At 42.8% G+C, this 27634-nt stretch overlaps 1 protein-coding gene across 4 annotated transcripts in view; it reads right to left on the bottom strand.

Moving 5' to 3' along the window:
• Positions 1–818: 818 nt before the first annotated feature.
• Positions 819–27634, bottom strand: part of CACNA1I (calcium voltage-gated channel subunit alpha1 I) — a 262441-nt gene continuing 235625 nt past the window's right edge. For 3 of the 4 annotated variants that reach the window (XM_033162213.1, XM_033162214.1, XM_033162216.1), the window contains exons 26-36: positions 25497–25606; positions 24481–24614; positions 22179–22249; positions 16414–16492; positions 15179–15300; positions 13233–13553; positions 12518–12664; positions 7124–7243; positions 6159–6324; positions 4453–4649; positions 819–1673 (exon numbers count right to left, since the gene is read on the bottom strand). In XM_033162213.1, the coding sequence (XP_033018104.1) occupies positions 963–1673; positions 4453–4649; positions 6159–6324; positions 7124–7243; positions 12518–12664; positions 13233–13553; positions 15179–15300; positions 16414–16492; positions 22179–22249; positions 24481–24614; positions 25497–25606 (2178 nt within the window). In that variant the 3' untranslated portion in view covers positions 819–962. The remainder of the gene's footprint in view (positions 1674–4452; positions 4650–6158; positions 6325–7123; positions 7244–12517; positions 12665–13232; positions 13554–15178; positions 15301–16413; positions 16493–22178; positions 22250–24480; positions 24615–25496; positions 25607–27634) is intronic. The other variant, XM_033162215.1, reaches the window with a different exon arrangement.

Below are 27634 nucleotides of genomic sequence, written 5' to 3'. Positions count from 1 at the left end.
GCTTTCTTTCTTAGATTTTTTTTTTTTGCAAAAAGAAAAAAATAGATCAATGAGAATTGGAGCATCCAGTAGTTGCCCTGTGACTTCTCGTTGTCTAACACACACCCCTTTAAAAAAAAGCAAACCTGAATAGCCTCCAGTGCTCCATGGCCCAACAGTCAGAGCTGCAAGACCCTCAGAGTTCACATTTAAGAAATGGAGCCTTCATTGTCCTTGCCTGAGGAGCTCAGCTACACTGAGAGGGCACAACCCCAGCTGAAGATTTAATGGTTAAGTATCTCCATGGAGCATTTTCACGTAGTGAGCTGTCCTTTGCTGCCCTCCCCGCCCCATACAGCTGGACAATAGCTTTTGCGCTATTACTATTTCCCAAATAGAAACATAGAGCAATATGATTTTCCTCAAAAGAGATTCCCAAACCTTTAAAACACAGCTTGGTTGCTGATTTCAGTCTGAAATAACACCCCCCCCCAAAGACCCTGCCCTTTTCACGCTTAGCACTTTTCTGGAAGTCCTAAGCTCTCTGTAAAAAAAATAAATAAATCATTCTATATATCTGTACATATATATTTGTCTATGTAGAGGAGTAAACGGCTGCCCCCCAGGCTACTCCTCGGGCCAGAGGCTCTTCAGCCTCATCACCCAGAATTCTCTGGATTCCTATGCCCCACTGTCATCTTTGCAGAGGTGGTGGTCCCGTGCATGGGTGGGTGGGTGGGTGGGGGGTCCACATATTGCTTTCGCTCTCTCGTGTCTCTGAGGTATGATACAAAAGTCTTTGTTTTCCACACATACGCACGCGCACGCACGCACACACACACGCACACACACATATTTATATTTTGCGTGTCTGCTTGTTTCCTTCTCCACAGCTCCTGCATTTGGAACTGTTTCAGAAATGACAGCCAGCACACGCTCCCTTGTTCACACGATGCTCTTCCTCCCTGTCTTAGGGAGCTGCCTCATCTATTCCTCTTGCTGACTCCACTCCCCAGCTGCAACTCGGAAGGAATCGGGGAGCTGTGGCCTGCAGTCTCAATTCTGTCTGAGCCCTCTGGTACGTTGCCCTCCCGCGGAGAGGGGCTGTTCTTGCAGAAGTCCGTCACCCACGAGGGCATGGATAAAAAACCCCTGGGGTCAACAGAGTAGAACTGCTTGCCTTCGGTTGCTGCAGAGCCCCGGGAGGAAGGGTTGGCATGGAGACTGCTGGTGCTGTTGCACTTCTTCACAAGCGCCAGACCTTGGGGCGGAGGGGGCGGCGAGAAGAGGGACGTCAGAGAGAGACTGCTGAGGGTCTCTGACTGCTCGCTGTTGTTGCCTCCGCCTCTCAGGCTGCTCCCTGCGCCCTCCTCGTCTGAAGGGTCCATGGAGTCATGGTAAGTGCAGCCGGGGCTCGTGCTCCCCCCGCTGCTGTGGCTCCGCTGGTGCCGGCTGATGTTCCGGAGAGTGAAGATCCCACGGCCCCTCAAGCTCTGCCTCCGGGAGGCAGGGGAAAGAGGTGCCACCAAGGCTTTTTTGGTGGCTGTGGCTGGCACTGGGCACAGTGCAACTGGGAGGTCCAGGGTGCACTGGGGCGAGTCACTGAGGTTTAAGCTGTCCTCCAGTGTAGTCTGCAAGCTGCCTTCCGAACTGTTGCTCCTGCAGTCTTCCAGGGAGGTGTCGCTCTCTGTGGTCTGCAGGGTCAATAATCAACAACAGAAACAAAGTGGTTGATTAGCAGTGATTCCTGCATTGCAGGGGGTTGGACTGGTTAACCCTCTGGGTTCCTTCCAACTCTACTGTCCTATGATTTCTCCGTTGTCATGATATTGGGTGAGGGAGGGACTGGGGCATCAGCTGCAACTGGGGAATCAGTGGGAAGGTTAACATTAAAGCAGTTCAATGCTGCCTGCCCCCAATTCACCTCTCACCACCCTGCAGAAGGCACAGTGGACACTGTTCCAGTTCTTAACTGCCAATCAGCAGTATCTCCTGAAAACAGCAATGTGCAGCACCATCACAAGGACCACTGTTGGCCAAACATTACTTTGCCATTATATGTATGTATGTGTGTGTGTATATATATATATATATATATATATATATATATATATATATATATGTATGTATATATATCAATGATGGATCAGACCAAATGCCATTAATGTCAGCACCCTAATTAAGCTATGTTTAATTAGAGCAGACCCACTGAAATTAATGAACGTGACCAAGTTAGATCCATTAATTGCAATGGGTCTCCTCTGAGTAGAATGTAGTTGAGTGGCACCCACTGTCTCTAGCAGTAGACAACTACACGACAGGTGTTTTCTTGCTTGTTTCCAGAACCTGAGAGAGGGACACTACTTCTGAACACGGATGTCTTTGTCTTTTCAGTCCTACCTAGAAGACATTTGATGAATCTTTCTCCAGTAAATTAGCCTTTCATTTGGAAAAAGCTATCAGAGATGGTGGCCAGCATCACAAGTTGTGGTAATGAATGGCATTAATTCTGTGCTTTGTGAAGACATATTTCATTTTGACTCTCCTTATCTAGTGTCAATCAATATCATTAGACGCCCTGCAGTTCTATTATTATGTAAGAGAGAGAAAATTTTATTTCCATGCTCTCTCTCAATTCTCCCCACAGTGCTTTTAATTTTACATATCTCTTTCAGGCCACCCCCTTTTAATTATTGTTGTTTAGCTGGTCTGCCAACATGTCAATGCTATGTAAAAAGGGACTCTGGAGTGCTCTTGGCACATGCGTCCTTCATGTGCTCAAGACCAAAATTGTACATCCTTCAGCAATCGATTTCCATCTTAGAATGTGGGCTGCAACCAAGCAGCTGTAAAATAGCAGGACCTGGAAGAGAGGAGCCATGTCTGGGAGCAGGTCTCTCTTCCCCGCTTCACACAACCCTTCATTCCAAAGCATATGAAGTGACTCCAATGTACATTAATTGTCCACAGCATTAGAATCAGGACAACAACAAGGCAGCTATGGGTTTAGTAGCAAAGTAATGGAAGTACACTTAATCTTGGGGAATTATTTATGTCACTCAAGCACCTAGATAACTGGGGTCCATGCCAGGCATAGAAGTGATGCCGAGTGGGCACATCAATGTGCCCAATCACTGCTGATCAAGAAAGACTCTTCCCGGCTAAAAAGAAAGGTACCCTGCCTCTCCCCAGGCCTCTTGCGCATAGGGAATTTATACTCTTTGTGGGAGTAGCTTACATCTGAGAGCCTGGAGGGGAATAGGCCCCTGGTTAAAACTATGTGAGATGTAGAAATGTCCTCCCTTGATTGGTAATGGACACATATCCTGTTCCCCAACAGTACCTATAGTAAAGAAGGAGGAGGACTCAGAAGATACAGTATGTGAGGTGTGCATGTGAGGTGGTTGGATCTTGGCATAAATATAGGGGGAAATGGGGAAGAGCATAGATGCTGCTGGATCCAGCCTAGTTCTCGCAGTGGCCAACCATATGCTCATGGGAAGCTCACAAGCAGAACCTGAGTGCAAGGCCACTCTCCCCACCTGTGACTTCCAGCAACTTGCACTCAGGGCCTCTGATAGTGGTGGCTGAAAATTGCTATCATGGCTAGTAGCTCTTATAGTAGCCTTATCCTCCACAAAACTGCAAAATGGAAATTTTCCCTGATTGGGACAGGAGAGAACTATTATCCAATCTGGGGCTGCAAAGTAAGTTTGAAATTCCACATTCCACACAAATTCTGTGTCTTCAAAGTCAGGGCCAAGAGTCCAGTCCAGTTTGCAGCATTAAAGCTTTGGGCCTTGAGAACAGCCTGGAAAGTCACAATCTTGGTCAAAAGGCAAGGTATAAATTAAGTAAACAAAAAATCTTTTTTCCTTATCCACCTGCAGCTTTCCTCTGCTCATCTTTCCCCCCAGACTTGTTGTTCTTTCACAGGTGTGTGCCAAAGGAAGTTAGAGAGAAAAACACCTGAAACAAGGTGTGGCTAAGCTAGGGAAAAGCACTTATACTAGGTTTATCTAATATTCAACCCCAATAATGTATATCTAGTTCTGAGGATCTCATACCTGCGTGGATACCTAGTTTTATTAACCCCCCCCCCCAAGGTAAAGACAATTCACAATACGGTGTGCAATTGTGACTATACCAACAAAGCACAGTCCTTGCGTCTGTGATGGAGCTGACACTAACTTCAAACATGAGCTCATTTTCCTTGAAGCTTTGCTGTATGTCACTGATGAGATGCTAAAACAAGCAAATGGAAGAAGCCCGTCTTCCAGCAAATTCCTACAGAACAAAGTTGTTTGTGCGGAACATACCCCCCCCCCAACCTCCAGGTCAGAGTGCAAAATTTAAATGTGGCAGTCACCTCTTTTCCCACGCAACATGTAATCCTCTCTACCCTAAGTCTATCAGAGGCTAAAATGTCTGGCAATGGACAGATGGAGGAATGGTGGTTGTAGGAGTCCTTACCTGGTGGATAAGTGAGCAGTGGACACCTGGAGACTGCAGAGACGCCCAGGAAGCTTGCAAAGAGATTTTTGGGAGGCTCTCTGGGCAGGAAGCTTTCTCCTGACTTGGTGGATTGGCAGAAAGAGCTGGGATGAAAAACTCTGATCGCAATGGTAACAGGGGATTGGATGCATCTGGAGAGAAGGGGGTGGGAGGACCTGACAGAGTCAAGGAGGAAAAAATCAGCACCGTTCAAATCCATTTCTACCCATGTCAGAAATCTGCAGGGTACATCCACATGTCACTACTTTAATGAGGAAACACAGGCAATCAAATTTGATTTTTTTCTTGTAATGCTTCCTTCCACCTTGCCATCTATTCTCTCTTTCTTGCTGGGTAGCCAATACTGGAAGTACTCACCCTGCACTTCACCCTCAGCCAGTACTTCCAGCAAGGACAGTAGCTAGCAGCCCTTACGGATGGGTGAATATGTCACTTTCATTTTGTCTCATTTTTCCAGTCTTTTCCAAAGTTCAGTTCTCCACATTTCTACATCAATTTGAGATTTTCTTTTAAAAAGTCCTCATGAAAATTCATGAGCTTCTTGTGTAAACTTCTCCTAATACACACGCTTTTATATACAATCTTGCCAAATACACACACTTTTGCAAGGCAATTCCCCCTAATATACTGCATTTTTCTATTTTTTTTAATAAAACTAATATATGCATTTATATGAACACTTTATCCTAGTGTATACATTTTTGCACACATTACTTGGTTGGAGGACTGTACTGCAGAATCTGGAGGAGCACAAATTTTGAAGGCTTGAGTTTCAGCTCATGTATGGTTTCTGAAAATTGTGAATTAGATATGTTCGCTTTTAAATGCAAACTGAATTGAATTTATTCTCTACTTCTAGCGGTACCTCTATTCCAGCCATGTTTCTTCTCCGACTGCCCAATCTTCCCTGAGTAATCCATCAAGGGCAGATCAGGCAACACCAAGAAAGAACAGAGTTGGTGATGTGAACAAGGCCTAATTCAGTACCCACTGGTGTGTCAGCATGAGAAACTGTGGCAATGGTCCAGGACTGATCTTTACTTACAGCTTGGCTTTACTTTGAAATCTTTTTGGCTTTAAAGGAGCGAGAAAGCCAGAGGCAATTCTAGGATGACTAATCTCTGCTTTGCTATAAAGCTCACTGAGTGACCTTGTAGGAGTCACTCTCTCTCACCCTAAACTATTGCATAGATCTGTTGGGAAATACATACTACGTATGGTGCCCTGAGGTCATTGGAGGAAGAGTGGAACATAGAAATGAAATAATGAATTAAAAAACAAATAGTATTGCCAAGGCCAGGAGGCTGAATTTGCAAACTGAAGTTAAAAGATGTGCAGCTCACAGATGATGTAGGGAAGAAACAGTTTATACGCTTAGATTTATGCAGCCAATCTTGTGATATATTTTGTCCTTGACAACTGATGAAGTGGATTACATTGGCATTTCCCCCCTTGGAAATGGATGGAATGGGAGAAAGGATGGGGAAAATCAGTTAATTTATTCCCAAGTATGCAATTTGGAATTGATGAAACTGTGCATGTATTTGTAGTCAGCTTTCTGTAACCGAGTACAATATGTATCTTAAAAAGTGGCCCTCAGAAGAACAAGGTATCTCTGCCTGGCACCATGGGATTGTCCAAAGGAGCACTAGGGTATTGCCCACCTGGGTTGCTCTCGTTCTTCAGCCAAGACTGGACTGGACTGAAAGAGATTTTCTCCACTTCACACAAGTAGCTTTCTGGAGTTGGAGAAGCTTCCATATTTGTTAAAGGGAAGAGACATTCCTCCAAACCCACAATCCCTGTGGAGTTAGGACTGTCTTCACCATCCTAGACAAAAGAAAGACATTTGCCTTATAAAATTTCAAATTTATCCAAAAAAGAGAAGAAGAATAAAACCATGGTCAAATCCATTATTTGATTAATAAGAACATTTACAGCTATATTCAGTTACCTGCAGAATATGCCTGGGACACTAGAGCCCAGTTGCAAGAGGCATTTGCCACTGAGTTTGTGGGTAGCAAAAGGGATAATAATTATTTCCTATTCTAATCAAACAATTCATCTCCTTATGTTACCTTGCCCTTGGGAATTTGCCTCCCCTTAACATCTCTAGTGGATTGACACTTATCCTACAATGATCACTAACTGGTAACAATCAATCAATCACATCCATATCCCATTATGATATGCATCATCTGCATCCGGATAAGTTATAGCTAGCAGAAAAAGAAATGTATGAACATTGGCAATATCCTCTCTATACCTATTTCCTCTTAGAAACCCACACCACTTGCCCTAGTCACACAAACACAGCTTACTAGCTTGATTTTCTGTCACACATATGCCATTCCCTTCTATTGCTCTAGGAGCTCATATGCCAGACCCCAGGAAGACACTTCAGTTTAAGGAAGGGTTGTATAAGTCCCTGTAGACCTTAGTTACTATGAGAAGGTGGAGGGAGTGGAGGTCTCCCATCCAACTAAGTTTGTTGGCCATCACAGCCTCCTGCAAGTTTCCTAGTTTAATTACGTGTTGTATGAAGAAGTACTTTCTCTTATCTGGCCTGAAGCCCAGTGATTGTTTCAAAGGGGGATATATATCCACACAAACTCTTGGAAAGCTTTACCTTGGCCTCCTCCTCCTTAGGGCTTGGCTGATCGACACTGTTGTTGTCTCCATCGTCCCCAAGCAGGATGGAAGACTTATCAGAGTTGAGTGATAAGGCTTCCATTTCGGCCAGCTGAACCTGCAGTCAGAGGGGGTGGGGGAAAGCTATCACACATCACAGATAGATTCTATGGCTCAACCAGTCACATTGCTTTAAGAAATGGTTTGATGACAAGGAGGAAGACCACACATGAGGTTTATGGAGTCCTAACCCAATTCTGCATACAATGAAATAAATTGTTTCTGGAGAGAAAAGAACAGAAAAAGAGAGAACAAAGCAGTCACTGGCATTTCTCATGGACCATTTCAGCTGCAGTACATCCACTATCAACATCTTCTTGGGTTGGAATGCAGAGCGAAGGTGTTTTGTTCAGCCCTAATGATTTTGGCTCCATGATTCTGGATGCAACTGATTCCATACCAGTGGAGGAAAGACAGGGGGATTCTCCAGACAGAGCCTATCCCAGAGACCAGTTGAGGAAAGGACACCCTTGTTTGAGAATAGAAGAACCTGTCCCAGTCAAACAGGATGATAATAGGGACACCTTCATTCCAGCAACAGTAACCATGTTTCATGCAATCCATATCAATATCATGCAGTTGAGCAACTCCTCTAGCTATTTCCTTCTGGATTCCCTGCTTATTTTTCTTCTTTTCATTTTTCTAATTCCAGCATACTAAGATGGAACTAAAAATAATAATCCTACACTCTGCTCTCATTCTACTTCCCTCTCCTGTTTTCCCACTTGTTGCTTTTATTTAACTTTATAAGGGAATCTTCCTTGTTTTCAAGTCTTTGCTCCTATGTCTTTATCTCTTGTTTCTTTCCACCACAACTTTACACCTTGACATCTTCTCCCCATCTTCTCCCATTTCATTCATTGGATTAGTTTTTCCTCGTTATTTTCCCTCTGATTCAGCCAACGTAGCTATCTTCACTTTCAAAAGGCAGCACTGGCCTCTAGAGAACTTCTACTAATCTAGTATGGCATTTGATCTTTTCTGGTTGTGTATCATCTCTGTGATCTTGACCTAGTTTGCAGGGCTCCTCGGGCAAGGTCTTTGCTTTCCTGTGTTTGTGTAGAACTGTGTGTGCATGTTCTGTTTGTAAATAGTGACGAAAGATGATATGGAGAGCTGATGGCTTTGGACAGGAAGTATAGCAGAATCAGTGGCAGTGCCATGTTAGGACTCCTTCAGACCAATACCTCATTGGGAATGAATGGAAGATATGCCTGAAGTAGATTTCCAAAAAGGTAATCCACCATCATGATGTAATCCAGCAAAAGGACACAATGACAACAATCTTTGTAGCACTAATACAACGGTACTTCCATGGAAGCTATCTACTGAACTACTCAGGTTAGAGCATTGTGGGCACAATCCAGTGCATCATCTTGCGTGCTTAAATCCTGCAGTGTCAATGGGATTTATGCATTGCGTGCTGGATTGTGCCCAATGCTATGCAAAATGTAAATTTTTACCAAGTATAACCACCACCAATGATCCAAACATTGAGAAAAGAAAAGAAAGGAAAGGAAAACCACAATTACACCACGTCAACACACAACACAACTATCTACACACAATATCTACACACAAAAAGGAAACATAGCCTTTGTTTGAACTGTTCATCTAATGAGTTTCATCAACTATCACACACATAACTGAAGTTCATATCAAAACACCCTCAACTCTGCACCTCTGGGAACATTGATATATTATATCTGCAAAAGACTCTAAAAGTAACCCTTCCTGATTTGTGACTTTCAAAAATACCCTGGGATTACGAATGCTAGAACAGTTAATATTTGCTGTACTGCTGCTTTGCAAGAAGTGACAATCTTTTCCATTGAAATCCATCACAAAAAGAAGCACCTAACAAATTCATAAAGAGAAAAAACATTCTGCTCAGAGCTTCAATTCTCCATTATGTGTTGACAGATCATGTGATGCCAATTAAATACTCAATGAGTCTATGATTCTATGAGCCACCAGTACAAATTGCTAGATATATGCAAACCTCATAAAGACAGATAATGAAATTAGACTAATGTCATGAAAGGAGCAATGATGTTAGTATGGTGAGAAAATGTCTTACATTTTAAAATTCTAGCCTAGACTACAGAATACTTACATATTATTTTAAAAAGAAAAGAGTTACTGCAATATCCCCATATGTTTTTCTATCTTTTTTTTTTAATGGTGTGGGAATAAAAATATTGTTTCTATTTATTTACAATGCGAGTTTCTGAAATACATAATTTCAATACTGCAATTTATACACATTACAGTTGTTGGGAGAAATGTATTTAAAACTAGAATTAGGATTTTCATGCTATACTCTCAAATGTTTATATGTTTTGACAATAAAAATTACTTAGTGCTTTGAGAATTAAAGTATCAGTTTGATTTGAAGGTGGAGAAATCCTGCAACAATTTCTGTTATTTCTCTCTCTATATATTATCTTTTATCATCTTAAAAACGTATTGGACTAAAGCAACATAATTTGAGTATGATTCTATGAAAAGGAAACATCATAATTGAAATATGCTATTGTAAACAGGGCTTCTTAAAATAAACTAGGGTTTCATGCATCAGTCCTACAAGATGCCCAGTCTTTTGACCACAGCAAATGAAAAATGCAGTGGCCACCATCATCCATGTACCTCATTTAGCTGGCAAAGTCTAGTGGCTTATGGAACATAAAGGGGAGATTTGGGCACAATCCATTCAGCCAGTAACTCTGAAACAAATGGAAGTGACACAAGAGCGCTACTTTGCTCTTATGGAATTCTGAGTCATTTCAAATTTGTGTCTTGCCCAGGAGAGCTTCCCAGTCTATTTTGCCCTTGATCAGGATCCCATCCAACTTTGCTTAGAGCCATTCCTGACATCACACTTGTATAATGTTTTGAAAATGCTTGCAGGGGAATGGCTGGAGCAATATGCATCTCTAATATGGAAGTGCTCAGATGCAGGTTTAAAATGTATGAATAGCCAAGCAGGTCCCAGGAATATTGCCAGGTATATCTCAGATTTACATCTAACTATTTCCAGAGCATAAAACGTCACTTTCCTGGTAATTTTCATGCCGTTTTCCTCTATGCATAGTTAAAATACATGTAAGGAATGGGTTGTGCATTTGTGGAAGCAATCCACAGACTTCCCTAGTTCAGTTACTTGTTTTCAGATGGTGCCCCAGAGCAACAGAAAATCTAATCCACGGTTTCTGGGACTATGTCAAGCTCCTTACTAGGGTCAAATAACCTAATGGATGTGGTTCATTAATTGTAAGCTTCTGGGTCATTCTGAAGCATCCACTGGACTAAACATTGTAGCTGAGAGTTAAAGGGATACTTATGAACTTTGCTAGGTCGGCATCACTACTTATAGCACAATCCTAAACACGTCTAGGTCAAGACATGCCTTACAAATCCTATTAAAATTCAATTTGGCTTACAGATACCTGGATGTTTTAGGAGGTTTTTGGGTTCTCACATGGTTCACCATTTAAAAAATATTACTACCCGAGGCAACTGCTGGTTTGTTTGTGCAACTCAGGCCAGCACTTGATTTCAGATATTTATGACTGGAAATATATGGGAATAAGCCAGGTAATGTTAGGCATAGTTAAGGGGTGCCCCTTATGCTTCACTTTTCTTACATGAAGATGATCTCCATGGAGGAAATATGGGTCTGAAATGTGGTGCACATTATCATTACTATTGGCCACAAGTACACACACACTTCCCTTCATAGAGATTAGCAGGAAACAAATAATGTAAAAAAAAGAAAAAGACACTGAGTTATACAGAATTCAAACTAAATGCACAGTTAAACATTTTATTACTACGGGAGTTGAGAGTGCAGAGTTTTCTCTGGCTTGCGTGCTATTCTGTAATTATTATCAATGTCTTGAATAGGCACATTAAAGTTTGTATGTATGTATATGATTTCCCCTTTCCCCTTTTTACTCCAGCACCAGTGCACTAACAAATAGTGCACCACCCTTCTGAGTAATACCCCTCCCCACTCCCCCACTATATTTAAGGATCTGGTGACTTCTGTTTCAGTGTATCTGAAGAAGTGTGCATGCACACGAAAGCTCATACCAGGAACAAACTCAGTTGGTCTCTAAGGTGCTACTAGAAAGAATTTTCGATTTTGTTTTAACAAATAGAAGGTGATGAATCACTGGAGCTAAAATTAAAGGATGCGTATTTTTTGTTTGCAGTCTCAGGGGCTCACTGAATCCAGATCTATGATACTGAGTTCTATAATTCTCTGTAAACTTGATTATTTACTTTATGGTGTTTTTACAACTTTTGAAACTCCTTTCGTAATGTACTTTTTAATATAAAACAAAAGTTTCAGCTGCTAATGATCAAGAAGATACAAGTGTAGTGTGTTGTTAATATATGTATAAAATCTAGTACTCTCACATGGAGCCAATCTGACTTCTTAGATATGATAGTAAACTACTACTGATAATCTTTGTTCACAGGTCAAAGACTTCTTAAACTCTTTGAAATCAATGCAACTAAGACATTTAAATTAAATGGAGAGAAATGACAGTGAATGGTTATGTTACCTGTAAGAATGACATGAGTTTCTTGACATTTCCCTGACCATTTCTGTAGCAGCTACCTACAACAGTTGCTAACACCTAGAGCCAAAATCTGATTTCTCCCATTGTAGCCTCTTTCTATGTCTTCCAGTAGCAATTTTAATCATACACCAAAGGGTCCACAATAAGCCATTTGCCAACAAGATGAACAGACAAAGTGAGGATTAACCAATATCTTTAAACTCATGTTTTAAAAATGGATTTTACTTACGAACTACACTTTCATTAGAAATTTTGCTCTGCAGATAGCTGCAAATATTTAATACTGAACAACATGCCTAAGTCTCATCAGCTGAAATGGAAAACTGAAGAGAAGAACTGGGCTTAAAACTGATCAGGCAATGCCTTGTTGAACTGATAGCTGAACCTTGAAAACAGTGAGACAATACAACGTCTTTCTCCCACAAACCTATTTTCTCCTAGTGAAAAATTGAACTCTGCCTCCATGATTTCTCCTTGCTCTGTCTATCTACCTATTCTTTTCTGCCAGCCTCGTTGGTCCAGCTGTCTGTTCATTCAGCCTTCTGCTGATACAAATATGCATTTCCTCCTGACAAGGACTTCACTTCAAGAACACACCAGTAACAAAACTCAAAGCTTCAAGTCTAAGTCACCTATCACCAGGAGACCATCCCAGGGAGATCTCAAAGGCCTCAGAGTGTGCGGGTGTGTTCTCGCACATGTGGGGGGGTCCCCCTCCCATATCCTCGCACGCAGGTTACCTCTTGCTTGTCATGGTTACACTTCTCGCACATGGCCGGCGAGGAGTAATGATGGAAGACGGAGCCCGATAGGTTATCGATGATCATTAACTCCCCGTCGAAGGAGTCCTTAATAATTAAAGAGACACTGTCCAGCCATAAGTTCTCCTAGGGGACAAGAAAGGGGGAGGATGGGAGAAATAATTTTAAGAATTCCAAGTTTTTGTTTGTTTCAGTGTTCTTCTGCGTGAATTTATCCAGAAGGCTAAAAGAGGTTGTATGGTCTTACAAAAAGCAAGTAAAGTAGGCAGAATGTGGCCCTGCTTGATGATGTGAAAGAGAGGGACTAATTTGACTAACTGACCATGTGTAGAGAGGCACCACAGAAGCTTCCTGTCCAATGTTGCAAGTGTTCCTCAACCTTGCCCTGCAGTAGCCCCTGTGCTTTGCTAACACACTTCCACTCACTCACTTAAATCCCTTCTCATTCCACAAAGAACTCTGGTCTCAGTTCTATAGAACACCCTTTGCTGTTCCAAGTTCTGGCTCCATGTGACTGCCAATTCGTCCAAACACCCATCCAAGAACTGAATGCCAGCCGGCCATATGGTTATAGACGCACCTTTTTTCCACCATCAGGTTCTGCAACCACCTAAGCTGCCCTTCTCCTACCCACATCAATGTGCCAAAGTCTTGCAATTAAGCAACACAACAACCACCAAACACCGCCACCTACCTGTGCAGGAGAGTAGCATGCCATGCACAGCTGTCCTCCAGGATCCAATCTCCCACCTCCTCCATCGTGTCCAGCACTCGGTGAACCACAGTTACGGGGACAGAGCCCATGGGCCATCTCCAGCTCTATCTCAGCATCCATTTCTGCATCCTCTTGTGCTTCCTTGTTGCTGTCGTCCAGGTGTTTCATAAGCACAGCTACTACTACATTGATGAGGACAAACTGGGCGGTGAGCACGAAGCTGACAAAGTAGAGTGGCGAGATGAACTGCAGGTTGCTGAGACAGCTCCGGTCGTCATGAGTGCATTCACGCAGTGTGTCCTTGAGGAACACGTTAGGCCACAAATGAGGAAGAAAACACCCTCAAAGAAAACCAAACAGAAACCCCACAACACATATACATAGAGAGAAAGAAGAGAGAAAAGGCCGAAGTAATGAATGCAAATGTGGTTTCTCTCTCAGACAAAGTATACAGACAAAGATGCAAGATGGCACCTTTAAGAGGTAAAGCTTCTGGACACAGAACTCTCCTCTCTTCTCTAATTCCAAAGTTTCCTGGAATCACAGGAAATTGGTCGAGTTGGCTGGCCTTTTCCAGCATGCCAATGGAATGTCAGTTCCAGTTTACTCCTAATGGGCTCTCCGTCTGTCTATCTACTTACATGATTTCTATGCCACCCAATGACACAGTTTTCTAGACTGCTTATGATAAAACATTAAATGGCAATGACATCCATCAGTCATCAATAAAACAACAACTAAAGTCAATGGCAGCAAGTAAAACACCAGAAGGTGTAAAGCATCACTAAAAGCAGATCTAAGATTCAGTGGATTAAAAGTACAAAGATATAAAAAAACCAGGAAGATAAGGATGTCTTCACCTGGCACTGAAAAGAATATAAGCAAGGCACCAGGCGAACATCTCTGGAGTGGCAATTTCATAACCAGGGTTCCACCACTGAAAAGGCCCTTTCCACAGTAGTCAACAACTGCAGCTCAATTGGGAGGGGGGGCAGCTGGGAAAGGGCTTATTTATTTCAGTACATATAAACAGGAACACTGCTGTCAGGCCTATGCAGAGGGTTGGGGGCAGCCAGGTACACTTGCCCCGGGAGGCCCTGCCAGGGACCAGCTGCCTTTTTGTTTGAGTTTATAACTTTATTCCAACAAGACTCTCGCCCCAGGCATCAGGCAAGCTCTGCACAAGTCTAACTGGTGTTAATATGTTTGCTCTTGCAAAATAAAATTCATAGAGTTAGGGATTTGGCATCAAATGGTATTTGTTTAATTGACTAGAAACTATGTGCAGGGTTACAAAGGTAAGGGGGATTCTTGCCCTGCTTGCTCTGGAGAGTTCACTCGTGGGCCTTACTGCCGCAGTTCTGGTTTACCAGTATCTTTGTCAAGGCAGAAGGATATGGGTCAAAACTAGGGCAGGCATATGGTGGAGTATCTTTCATAGGGCCTTATCTGATTTCATATTTATACATTACTCTAAAACCAGCTTTTTACATTTTTTAGCTTTTACATCTTAATGAAACAACCCCATTCCACGTGAGAAGAGGTTGCATTGCTACAGACAATTTTTTTTATAAAATACTAGAGAATGACAATTTGTGTAATATGGTGAGAAGGACTTGTGCCAATTTCTCAGTTCTCTTTCCTTTCAACTCAGATTCTACACAAGCTCTGATAATACTATGAAAATTCACCACCTGCCCTGAGATGAACTCTATGTGCCAAGTTAGGATCTCTTCAGGTTCCTCCCTCCCATGAAGCACCAACACTTCTATACCCAGCCACAGATTAGATGTCTGCAACATTATTCAATCTTACTCTTTTCTCTACCCTCACACACACAACTTCTAATAAGTGCTGGTCTGTTTCCATTTCAGGATGTAATTCATTGGGAACAAAGACATATTTCCAACAATGGCCCAAGTTACCTTCATGATTCCATTCCAGTTATCACCAGTGGAGACCTGGAAAAGTGTGAGGAAGGCCATCCCAAAGTTCTCAAAGGTGGCATGACGGCTCATACCCTCACAGGGGTTCTCATCGTTGCAAACTGGAAAGAAGTGATTTATAGGAGAAAAAGTGAACCATTGGCTATATTCCAGTGAAAGGCAAGAGATGAAAAAGCAGTTCTTTGTAATATTAATTGTAGCTTTATATCCAAGTCCACATAAATATAGCTTTTGCATACTGTTACTGGCCAACAAGCTGGAATGGCCAAAATGACAAAAATCTGATGAGTTCCCATATTTATCAGGGCGCACATATGCATACACACACAAATCTTGTTCTTGCAATATTTTATGTCAAGCTACTTTCCAAATGTCTGTCTTCCATTATTGCATTTGGAAGATCCAAACTATATTCCTACATTACTTCTGGATGCTACTGTGCAAAAATGCTGTGTTTGCATTGCTCATTAAAACTGATGGCCTATTAGGATGTATAAGCTTCAGTCAGCAAATGTATCGGAGCCAGATGTTAGAGCCAGTGAGAGTGACAAAGTAAATGACTGAATTTCTAATTCACTTAGTGATAACAGCTACAACTTCATCTAATGATTGTTCAAGTGTTACATCCTCAAGACCTTAAATTTTGAGGAACTCCATGCTTCAGCCCAATAATTCCAAAAGGATTGGTCACAGTATATGGCAAGTGCATAAATATATAAATAATAATTATCAATCCATCATTTTGGGATCAGAAGTCATGTCTCCTAGATTTCCTGTGTGTACAGGAATCATCTATAATTTCTTCTTAAATAATATAATAACGTATACAAGCTCATTTTCTGTACATGAAAGTAGGGCTGTGCCCTGGATTCAGCCAAAGCCCAAATCCTAAAACAGATTGGGTCAATTTGGGCACAGCTAGGCTTCAGTCGAGTTGGGCTGAGATAGTCCTTGATTGCCCCAAGTGGGCGTACCCAGAGGTACTATTTTTAAAAACAATTCACTGGGGTAACTACGGAAAGCAAAGGCCACCCATCCTTGAAATAGACTAACTGTGGGCAACAAACCATGCAAGAGGTATTCCCTGTCATGATAGATTCTTGGAGATACTCAGAAATTCTGTTAATTGCTAGTTAATGTGGAAAAAATGACCCTAATCCATGATGGGAATCTTCCATGCATCTTGTTACCCACCTCTGTGCTAGAAAACTTACTGAGTTTCCCAAAGAGCTCCACTCCTAAAGCAGCATAGATGAAAAAAAGGAGCATGAAGAGCAGTCCAAGATTCCCCACCTAAGAACAAATCAAACATATAAACCAAAGTCAAGCCAAACTAATGCGTATGATACGTCACCAAGCTGAGACCTATGGGAATACAGAGTTGCTTGACAGTTCAGTAAGTGCAAACGTTGCAATTTTGGGTGATCACCACTCAATCCCCATTAGAGTAGCATGGGAGAAATCATACACATATACACACCTCTGCCATTTGTGCTTCTTACAAATGATTCAGATAATCTATTCTGTTTATTGGAGGGATGATGGCAGCCCCATGTAGAGTGTGTTACAGTAGTCCAACTGGGATGTAACTAAGGCATGTATTATTACGGCCAGATCTGATATCTAATAGTAGAACCCCAAGGTGGCTTAACAAATACACAGCAACAAATTAGGGAGTCTGAAAAATGCTACCAGATTCAACATAAGGGGGCAGTTTGATTGTGGAGTATACTAAAAATACTTTGGAAATGAGCAGTCTGAACCAGAAGTGGACAGTCTGAACTGGAAGTTGAAATGTCAACAGAGAGCATCAAGAAAGCACACCCATCTTCTACTTGTTCTCCCCAAACTGAACTTGACTCAGAAGGTGTGACTGAAGGCAGGATTCCTGGGTGCCTCCAAACAAGGTATGATGCAGGGAGCAGAGAGCACCACAGTTGCATACCCAGGCGCATGATGCCAGTGGCCTAGAGAGGGGCCAACCATCAAAATAACAAACAGGACATTGATATTGGGTTGAAATAGGTTGCAACTTTTATTGATTACTGATGCAAGTATGCTTATGCCAAGGCATTGGGTATGTATCTGGTATCAAGCAGCTGGTCTGGTGGTTGTTAATTGTGGTGGACCCTAACTAGGGAGTCATCCCCTGATATGCACCAGGTGTTACAATCCTGCCATGGCCACTACTAGGAAGGGTGTTATTCTCCATTAACCCCCATGTGGACTCTTGGACAAAAACATCCCTTCCCGGACCCCTTTAATGGAGTACCTGAACAGCTAAGGATGCAACCTGGTGAGGTGCTGAGCATTTCCCCATGTCCACACGGGGAGGGGGGGGGATGAGATCACATCTTGGCCAGGCTGGGCAGCAAATGCCCAATCAGTGGAGACTCCCTATCTGCCCACCCCTTCCTCAGCCAAAATCAGGCACTTCAATTCCACACTTCTGTAGTACACCTGGCTCACAGCATGGAAGGCTGACTACTACATTGTTTGCTAAGATTGTGTCTGAAAAACAAGAGGAGGAAAAAGGAAAGACATAAGACATAAAGCAAAAGGTTATCAGGATGGAAAGGGTTTAATTTTGAAGTACTTGTTCTGCCAGAGTTCATAGATCTTTGAGAATAATAATGTTATGGATAATTTGGTTGTCCCCTGAAGTCAGTGTGCAAAATATGGAAACTCAACCCAATCACTTACCGGTAAGTGCTGAAAATTTTATTACTGCCTTGAGTGAAACCCCCCATGCACTATGGCTTAAACTATGGCTTAATCTTTGCAGCCTCCATCATGCAACATTATTAAATGAAGCTGCCTTCTAAAGAAAGAATAAAGTATTGTGCTTTCTAGGCTTTGCCGGTGCTTGAAGAACAATGCAGCACAAATTCTACAGATAGGGAAACATGCCTTCAGATGTGGATAACCTGAAGACACTGTTTTGCAATGAAGGCAGGTGCAGAGGGTCGCCTTGGGTTGGTGCTACTCCCTGGGCCTGGAATGCTGTAAGGTGCCACCTTGTCCCCAATGCTTTTAAACATCTATATGCAGCCACAGGCAGAGAACATTCATCATTCTGGAGTGCAGTGTCACTAATGTGCTGATGGCCCCTGGCTAACACCAAACCTAATGCCAGCAGTTAAGAGTCCTAACTTGGATGCTGTTGTTATCTGGATGCAGATTAACAAACTGAAGTTAAATCCTGAAAAGAAAGGACGATGATGGTAGGCAGTGCAAGGGACCCACACCCAGGGAGTATGTGTGCCTGTTCTGGATAGTGTTGCACTCACCTGGAAAAAGTAAATGTACTGCCTGGTGATGCTCATGGATGCCCAAGTGGTGGCAGTGGTTAGGAATGCCTTTAACTGATTAACTGATTAAGCTGGTTGCATCCCCTCCTTGATGACAGAGACTTGGTCATCTATGTCCTAATAATTTCAATGATAAATGTTATATATAGTAAAAAATAAATATATCTGATTTTGAACCCCCCACCTCGTGATGTGGTATTTTTGGTATTTTTATGAAGAGCAATAGTTTCACACAAGTGGGGTTTAAAACACCACTGATGAGCCCTTTCCTCCTGATGGCTGTACTCTTTGGGGTGGGGGAGAATCTGTCAGCAGCTGCATGCAAGAAGTGGGTGGAGTCCAGAGCCACACCCCTTCTATCTCTCTCACTCAAACACTTCTCCTTCTTCTAAGCAATTGAAGCATTTTCCCACCCCAGGAACAATGTGACGCTGCCCTCTGAACATCTAAAATGTGGGACTCATAGCCTCTGTACCATAGCTCCCTCTTTTGTAAATGATAAAAAGTGGGGATATGTTCTCAGTGTAAGAAAACAAGGGATTCTGGTTTGCACAGACAGAGCAGCAAACAGAAGGCAAGGATTCCACAGAATTGTAGAGTTGTAATCCAGAGTACAATTAAAAGTGTTACAAGTTGCATCAGATAGCAGTGCACTGGAGGCAAGAATGTGATATCACGCACATGTCTCATGTGTAACAATTCGAGATAAAGTTTCAGGCTCACCTCATTCACACAAAGAGATAATCAAATAACCAACCAACAGAAAAACACATGTTCATTTTTTTTTAAATAGACAAGATAGAAGATAACTGCTTCGGTAAGACCTCTTGGATGCCATTATTCATTCTTTAGCAATTATCTCCTAAGAACCAAAGTGTATGTGTAATCCCCATTTCCCAAGCCACTCGTCCATCAAGTGGAATTCTGTCACTTTGCTCCTGGCTTGATACCCATGGGAATTGAGTTGTGGGCAGTGGGAACATCAATGCTGAGTATTTCTCATGAGCAGCTGCCTTTTGCAAGTCATGCAAATCCCCCTATCCAGCTGCTGCCTTTCAGGTGACATTTCACTACATGCAAAGATGGAGCAGGCATTATTTCTCATGGGGCAGGAGTCTTGATAAATGAACAGGCATTCGACAGGAGAATGGAAAATGGAGAAGGAAGATAGAGAGACAGAGTTAGTCAGGCCCATTTTTAGTCTTTCTTTTTCTTTTCTTTTAAAAAAAAACCAAGCACATTATTTTTATTTGGTGCTCCCACTTTACAGTTACATGAAAATAATTAAAAGAGAAATGAGAAAGGAACAATTTACATTATTATTATTTTTTAAAAATGGAACGGCTGCTCATAGTGTTTAAACATTCTTAACATCCTCTGGCACTTGAGTTCAAAGAGGAGGGGAGGTTTTGTGCTTTTTGTAAATTAAGAACATGAGAATGTAAGAAGAGCCTGCTGGATCAGGCCCATGGCCCATCTAGTCCAACATCCTGTTCTTGCAGTGGCCAACCAGATGCCTGTGGAAAACCCATAAGCAGGACCTGAGCACAACAGCACTTGGCCTTCCTGTGGTTTCTTGCAACTGGTATATTCAGAAACATTGCTGCCTCTAACCATGGAGGCAGAGTATAGCCATCATGGCTAGTAGCCATCAACAACCTTCTCTCTCTCTCTCTCATGCATTTAAGTTGGTGGCAGATGCTGCCTCCTATAGGAGCAAGGTCTATAGTCTAGCCATGTGAGACGCATAGTTGGCAATCTGGGGAACCATTCTAGCTCCCCAGCAGATTCCTAGCTGGCCTTCAAAACAGTCACAGATCCCATCCACACTTGATGACTATTTATTTATTACATGTTATATATTGCCTTTTCCCATCATGAAACTCAAGGCAGGGTGCATGAGGTTCGAAAGTGGCCTCCCATACAGGGACCACTGAGCAGACTTAGACCTTCTCACTCCATACATGAGCTAAAGCAAATGGAAGTAAAGAACTGAAGTGTCCCTTGCCCCCAATCTGAGAGTGTGTTGTACCACACTTAAACTCCCATGGCAGGGATGAGAAGGAAGCAGCCTGAAGCATCTTTCTGAGGTAGGAAAAGGGCTAAGACCTCCTTGCCTTGCCAGTTCTTTCAATCTTGTTTGCCTCTCTGAATATTGGACATGGCCTTCCCTATTTCAAATGGGTCGTCCAGGTGATATAACATGAAGGGTCTGTTTTGGCCCCAAAAACCTCATTTTTCAAAAGCTGGTTTTCAGCCCTTATGGTTAGAGGAATATGTCTGACAATGTAGTGGTAGATATTGCCAAAGGTCCTGAAAACAAAAATGGTCATATGCAGTGTCTTTTGACACACCAGTCACTGCCAAAATATTTCCAGTTCTGAGAACAGTGAAATCAGAATGAATGATGCCAAATTAAATACGATTCTGCATTTTTGCATTATTTACTTTGAGCACCAAAAGCATGCATTGTTAGTATAGAGTACATCCAGCCAAGGGCATAGTGAGATAAACAAAAAAAGAAAGAAAAGAAAGAAAGAAAGAAAGAAAGAAAGAAAGAAAGAAAGAAAGAAAGAAAGGAGTAAGATCATTTAACACTGTGTAAAAGCACTGTGTTCAATGAGGCTAAAAGGGATAAAAGTATCTAAGGGGATAAAGAGCTAATTACCTGAATATTGTTTCTTTTCCTGAAGTGTGAAATGAAAGTGAGTGGAGCTAATGGACGGAAGCATAGCTGAGGAATTGTAGTGTTTTGGCAAGTGGCAAGCCTACTGAATCAGTGTGATTGAAACTTACAATCTACACAGTGCTGAAGCAGATCGCTGCTGATCCAAGTGTTCTCTGCTGTCATTGGTATTTGGAGTTACCATCATTATTTTTACACAATTGTTGCTGTCTCCTTCCTGCCTCCTGTAGTGATTTAGTGAGAGTATCTGGACTAATGGTAATGACCACAGCTGACCAATGGGTGTGAGAGTTGCAGACATGTCCGTCTCCCACAAAAGCACTATGATTTGCCAGAGAAAGCTGACAGGTGGAAGTGTACATAAGATACAAAATGGAGAATATGATATCAGACCCCATTTGAGCTCTAGGAAAGTTTGCAAACGTACTGTTTTAGAATCTTTTGAATCTTAAGTCTTATTATTTTTGGTTAGTAAACTTACAAACTTCCATATTCATATATACCAACCAAGTTGGCCAGTAGAAAATATCACTTCATCAGTCTTGGAGTTCTAACCTTCCTTTTTAAAATAAGTATGGGATATCTCGTTTGTAGAAAAGAATGTGGGAGTGGCGATACCAACCCCCCATCCAAAAGGCAGAAGATAAAATAACTGTGCTTTCAATATTTCAGAATTTGTAACATGTACAATGCAGTTGTGCCCAGTGGAGCTTACTCCTCAGTAAGTATCTTTGAGAGTTCAGCCTTGGGCTGTACAATTCTACACTCCCATACTTGAGAGCAAGTCCTCTTGAATGCAATGGAATTTATTTCTGAATAAATAAGCCTAGGGCTGGAATGTTAGGGCTGTTGGCAGCTGAGGCCTACTTTCATTTCCCCTCAGGAATGGCAGCCTCAGCCCATCTCATAATTAAACATTTTGCACTCTTAAATGAAAAAAACTAGTGCAAAATCCTCTGTAAAAAGAAATGGCTTCATTTACCTGTGGCAGTGCTTGCACAACTGTGTCCAGTAATGCTCGCATCCCAGTCGCCATCTTCAGGAGCTTCAAAACTGTCATGGGGGGAAAAAAAGCAAAGTTGGGTGGCTTTTCACACAGGATCAGCACACCAAGCAATGGTCCTGTTGCTGGTTTTTCTCCCTAATGTGTCTGATTAGAGAACACTCCTGCCAACATCTCATATTTTTCTCCCTACCACCCAGTCTTTTTTCTTCAGCCACCCGCCTAACCCCTTCTGTTTCCTCTGTGCCTGACATCTTCCACATCTCTCACTTGACTTCCTTTACAAGTAGCTCTTTCTCTGTGCCCACAATGCTCTAGTAATCTACCCTGCTGCTATTTTCCACCTTCCCCTGGGAAATAATAGTTCTCAGTAATTATGGTGCCCCCGCCACTATACAGATGAGCATGCTCTCTTGGGTATCAGAATTCAGAGGATTCTTACCAAGGACCAAAATTGTAACACCAGTGCCCTTGGCATTCTAATTATTAATTATTATTATTATTATTATTATTATTATTATTATTATTATTATTATTATTATTTATACCCTGCCCATCTGGGTGGCTTCCAACAAAATATTAAAATACAGTAGTCCATCAAACATTAAAAGTTTCCCTAAACAGGGCTGTCTTCAGATGTCTTCTACAAGTCTGGTAGTTGTTGTTCTTTTTGACATCCGGTGGGAGAGCGTTCCACAGGGCAGGTGCCACTACTGAGAAGGCCCTCTGCTTGGTTCCCTGTAACTTGGCTTCTCGCAGTAAGGGAACCACCAGAAGGCCCTCGGCATTGGACCTCAGTGTCCGGGTAGAATGATGGGGTTGGAGATGCTCCTTCAGGTATACTGGACCGAGGCCATTTAGGGCTTCAAAGGTCAGCACCAACACTTTGAATTGTGCTTGGAAACGTACTAGAGTGCATTGCAGTAGTCCAAGCGAGAGATAACCAGAGCATGCACCACTCTGGCGAGACAGTTCGTGGGCAGATAGGGTCTCAGCCTGCGTACAAGATGGAGCTGGTAAACAGCTGCCCTGGACACAGAATTGACCTGCGCTTCCATGGACAGCTGCGAGTCCAAAATGACTCCAAGGCTGCACACCTGGTCCTTCAGAGGCACAGTTACCCCATTCAGGACCAGGGAATCCTCCACACCTGCCGACCTCCTGTCCCCCAAAAACAGGACTTCTGTCTTGTCAGGGTTCAACCTCACTGCCTTCACTGGTTCTGATTTGAAAGAGAGATAGAGCTGGGTATCATCCACATATTGATGAACACCCAGCCCAACCCCCCTGATCATCTCTCCCAGCGGCTGCATGTAGATGTTGAAAAGCATGGGGGAAGAGGACAGAACCCTGAGGCACCCCACAAGTGAGAGCCCAGGGGTCTGAACACTCATCCTCCCCACCACTTTCTGAACACAGCCCAGGAGGAAGGAGCGGAACCACTGTATAACAGTGCCCCCAGCTCCCAACCCCTCTAGATGATCCAGGAGGATGTTATGGTTGATGGTGTCAAAAGCAGCCGTACTTCTCACTAATTTGAGTGTCACCAGGTAAATGTCAGGGGGAATAGGCCCCCACACTAATTACTATAGGGGCCTGGGTTCTGGAGATGTTTGGCTCAAGTCGTATTTAGCTCATACATGGCTAACTGGAGAAGTTCATGCTCTAAACATTCCCAGTTCTGAACTCTGGTGGCATCACTTGCACAGATACATGTGAATGTCTGGCAGTATGTCTGGCAAAGTCCCAGTTAGTTGGGTGTTACTCAGTTGTCATCACGTGAGAAAGCAGCTCTGCTCAAGTTCATAGTTCTGTGGAAAATTCAGAACACTGGAAACCTTCACGGTGCTAAGAAGAGCCCTGCTACACATGCTGAAGAATCACATTGGATAAGTATGGTAGGAGAAAGATGCCAGAATGGCTGCATCTGTGTGGCTCTTGCACGCACACAGAAGATGACAAATTTCACAAGCATCAGGGGCATGTGAGGCCCAAAATGTGATTTAGCACAGAGACTCCAAGTTGCTTAGTCTTCCCCAGTCTATTCTCCTACATTAGGAACATAGGAATATAGGAAGACCATTGGTACATCTAGCTCAATACTGTCTACTGACTGGACAGGGTTTCAGGCAAGGAGTCCTTCTCGACCTTGTTGGGGTGTGTGCCAAGGATAGAAACTGGGGCCTTCGGCATGCAAAGCATATGCTCTACCACTGAGACACAGACCTTCCTCGTCCTTCTCGAAACATGCCTATTGGTCAGTCTATGCTCTGTAGCTCACCTCGGGCAATACGCAGCACTCTCATGATACGGATGATGGTGGGGTTGATGGGAAGGGCAGCATTTATTTCAATCTCCTCAAGTGTGATGCCCATGACTGAGAGCAGAACAATGGCCAGGTCCAGTTGGTTCCACCTTTAAGAGATTGGAATCAATTTATTCCTTTGACAATTTTCATAAATGACACACTTTCAAACTAGGCACAATTTATCAACAAGTTATTTGTAATGCTGTACTTATCAAAGGTTCAGTTTTTTTTAAAAAAATGGAACAAAACATACAAATCTGTGTTTGCTAATTAAATAAATGAGCATGCCAATTAAGTAAACGGACATCCTTTAATTTGGCTGTTCTGTTTGCTTGGATGAGAATTTATTTTTGCATGCTATTTGATTATTATTTGGCGTGTGGGGAGGCACATTTTTAAAATATGATACATCAAAATGCTTTATACTGATTCAATATTGTTCACTTTGATTGGCAGCAGCATTCCCCGCCCCCAAATCTTAGATTCTTTAACTGGACTGAATTTGGGACATTGTAGTGTGTCACTGACAAATGGTGACTAGGGAAGGAGCTAAGAGATAAATAGAAGACAAATACTTTATAAAGGCAAAGTGGTGGCCAAGGTGATGGGAAATGACTGGAGAGTTCCACTGAGTGAAGGAATGCCTTGATATCCATGTCATCTGTATTTCCTTCTAAGGAAAGAGGCTTCCTTCTAAGCCAACCTACTCCAACCTGGCACCCTCCAGCTGCTCCCATCAGCCCCAACCAACATGACCAATGGTCAAGGATGATGGGAGGTAGAAACTAAAACTCCCAGAGGGTACCAGGTGAGGAAGGGTGCCCTAAGCATTACTTTGTAAAAATGTCCATGGTCAGAGTCCCCTCTCCCCAAATTCATGCTAATTCAAATAAAGTAGTTCAGGTAGTGAATGGTATTCCAAACACAGAATGTGTCACCTCTGATCTTCTGTGTGTCACAGGGTATGACTCACATTCTTTCCGGCTCACCTGTCTTTGAAGAAGCGTCTCAGCCCAAAGGCTACAAGCTTCAAAACCGCTTCCAGGACAAACACAGTGGTGAACATGTAGTTGCAGTACTTGAGGGCAGTCTCCAGAGACTAGTAATTGAAAGAAAAGGGAACATTAATGTCATCAAGTTCCCTGACTGGTCTGTGAGAATCAAAAGGAGGAAGGTGTGGAAGCACACTTACTGATTTTGAGCACATGCACAATCTCCTCTCCTAGACTGAGTTCAGGAAAGCTGTTTGCAGCAAACCCATCAGTTTGTAGCAAATGCTAATGCATCCAAGCACTGATTGACTGACTAGTCCTTGTGTCAGTGATAACTCCCCTTTCCTCAGAGCAATTTTTCAAAAGTAACCTCTCCCACTTTAAAACACAAAACGCTGAACAAATGACTATCCCAAGATACAATGGAAATCACATTTGGGGTAGAAAACTACTCCATAAAAAGGGCTCAACAGACACCATTTGCCCTCTGAGAAAGAAAAAGAGAGTGATGGAGGCAGGCAAAGACAACATCTGGCTGGGAAACCACCACCACCACCACCACAACAACATCAGGGCTTGCTGAGTCTGACTGTCTCCTCCACTGCAGTGCTGACTTTACATTTATATAATTTGTTTGCTTTAATATTTTAAAATTGTAAACCATTTTGTGTGCCTTGGCAGAAAGGTGGTATATAAATGCAACAAATAAACAAATAGTAAGCATCCAATAACATAACATGCATTTAAAACGTGTTCCCCATCCCAAAGATTCCTGAGAACTGAAGTTTGTTAAGGATGCTGAGAATCATAGCTCTGTGGGGGCTAAACTACAATTTCCAGGATTCCAGTGGGGGGGGGAGTCATGTGTTTTAAGTGCATTTTGTGTGTGCAGCCAAAGTGGACATCCCACCTGGTTCATGGGGTGACAAGGAAGACCCAGCCAGAATTTAGTTTGGGAGCTGAACATATGTGAGGTCTAGTGAAGGCAGGAGAAAGCAGTGCTCCTTGTAGGAGAAAAACCCACCTCTGCTCCTCTTTACAAATATATCTGCATATTTCTAGGATCCTTGAATACTGAGCTATCAAAAGACTATGTCTGCAGTGGTATACCTCAAGTATCTTAACATTTAGTTCCTTTCTGTATTGTTCCTTGCTGAGAAGATTTGCATGTTTCAACCTTGTTTCCAGTTCATACACGATTCATTCTTCCATGATGACTGGCGAGTCTTTATTGTTTCTGTAGCAGCCTTCCATGGCTTAAAAAACCCCAAACAACAAATGCCAAATTTGTGCATAGCGATGTAAATGCCTCTTACCTACATTGCTGCTAAGTGAAAAAACCCTTTTTTTGTAAGTGAGAGAGGAATCTTTGAGGACATGTCTTTTGAAGGGGCTGCAAAACAAATGGTCTGTACAATATCTCCCCATATCTGAAGAGGAAGCCCTAGCAACTACCATGGCTCCTGATGTGGTGACCTAGGAAAGGATCTGTGGTGGCCTTCTTGGTTATAAAGTTCCCTCCCTGTGGAAATGATGTGATCCTCTTAATGGATGACTTTTTGCCAACACCTCTCTTTAGGCAGGTTGTCAGGGAACTGTCCCTGGCGCAGCGCAAGGTGGTGGAAGGGCTCTCGGGATGTTACAGAGAGCCCCGGCCCCACCTGACCAGCAGCACCTCCTCTGGCAGCGGAGGGAGCAGCGAGGCTTCCAGCAGGGAGGGGCATGGGTCTCAGGGGACGGATGGTCAAGGCTCTGAGGATGCCGGAGAGACCCTGCACTCCCCTAGCCCAAGGAGCGATGAAGGAGGCACGCAAGTTCCGTCGCCCGAAAGGCGTCGAGGGGTGAAACGAAAGGATGGAAGGCGGGGTTTCCGTATACCGAAACTCTTTTGTTGGGGTCAGAACTGGAAGGGGCCATTCCCAGATTCTGCCAACGCGTGATACAGACATGAACTTATCAGCTCTGCACTGTACATAGTTTGCACAATAAAACTATTAGAGGAAAACTCGGAGTTTTGCCTGCTTACTCATGAGCAACTAACCGAGGACCTTACACAGGCATTCAGGAGAAGAGTGTTAAAGCTCACTTAATGCACCTGGCTTTCCCCAAAGAATCCTGGGGAAACTAATTCACAC

Source organism: Lacerta agilis, chromosome 10 (assembly GCF_009819535.1).
Source record: "Lacerta agilis isolate rLacAgi1 chromosome 10, rLacAgi1.pri, whole genome shotgun sequence".
Classification (NCBI taxonomy): Eukaryota; Metazoa; Chordata; class Lepidosauria; order Squamata; family Lacertidae; genus Lacerta; species Lacerta agilis.
The sequence above is the reverse complement of the archived record's forward strand: the minus strand, read 5'-3'. Positions and strand labels throughout refer to the sequence as shown.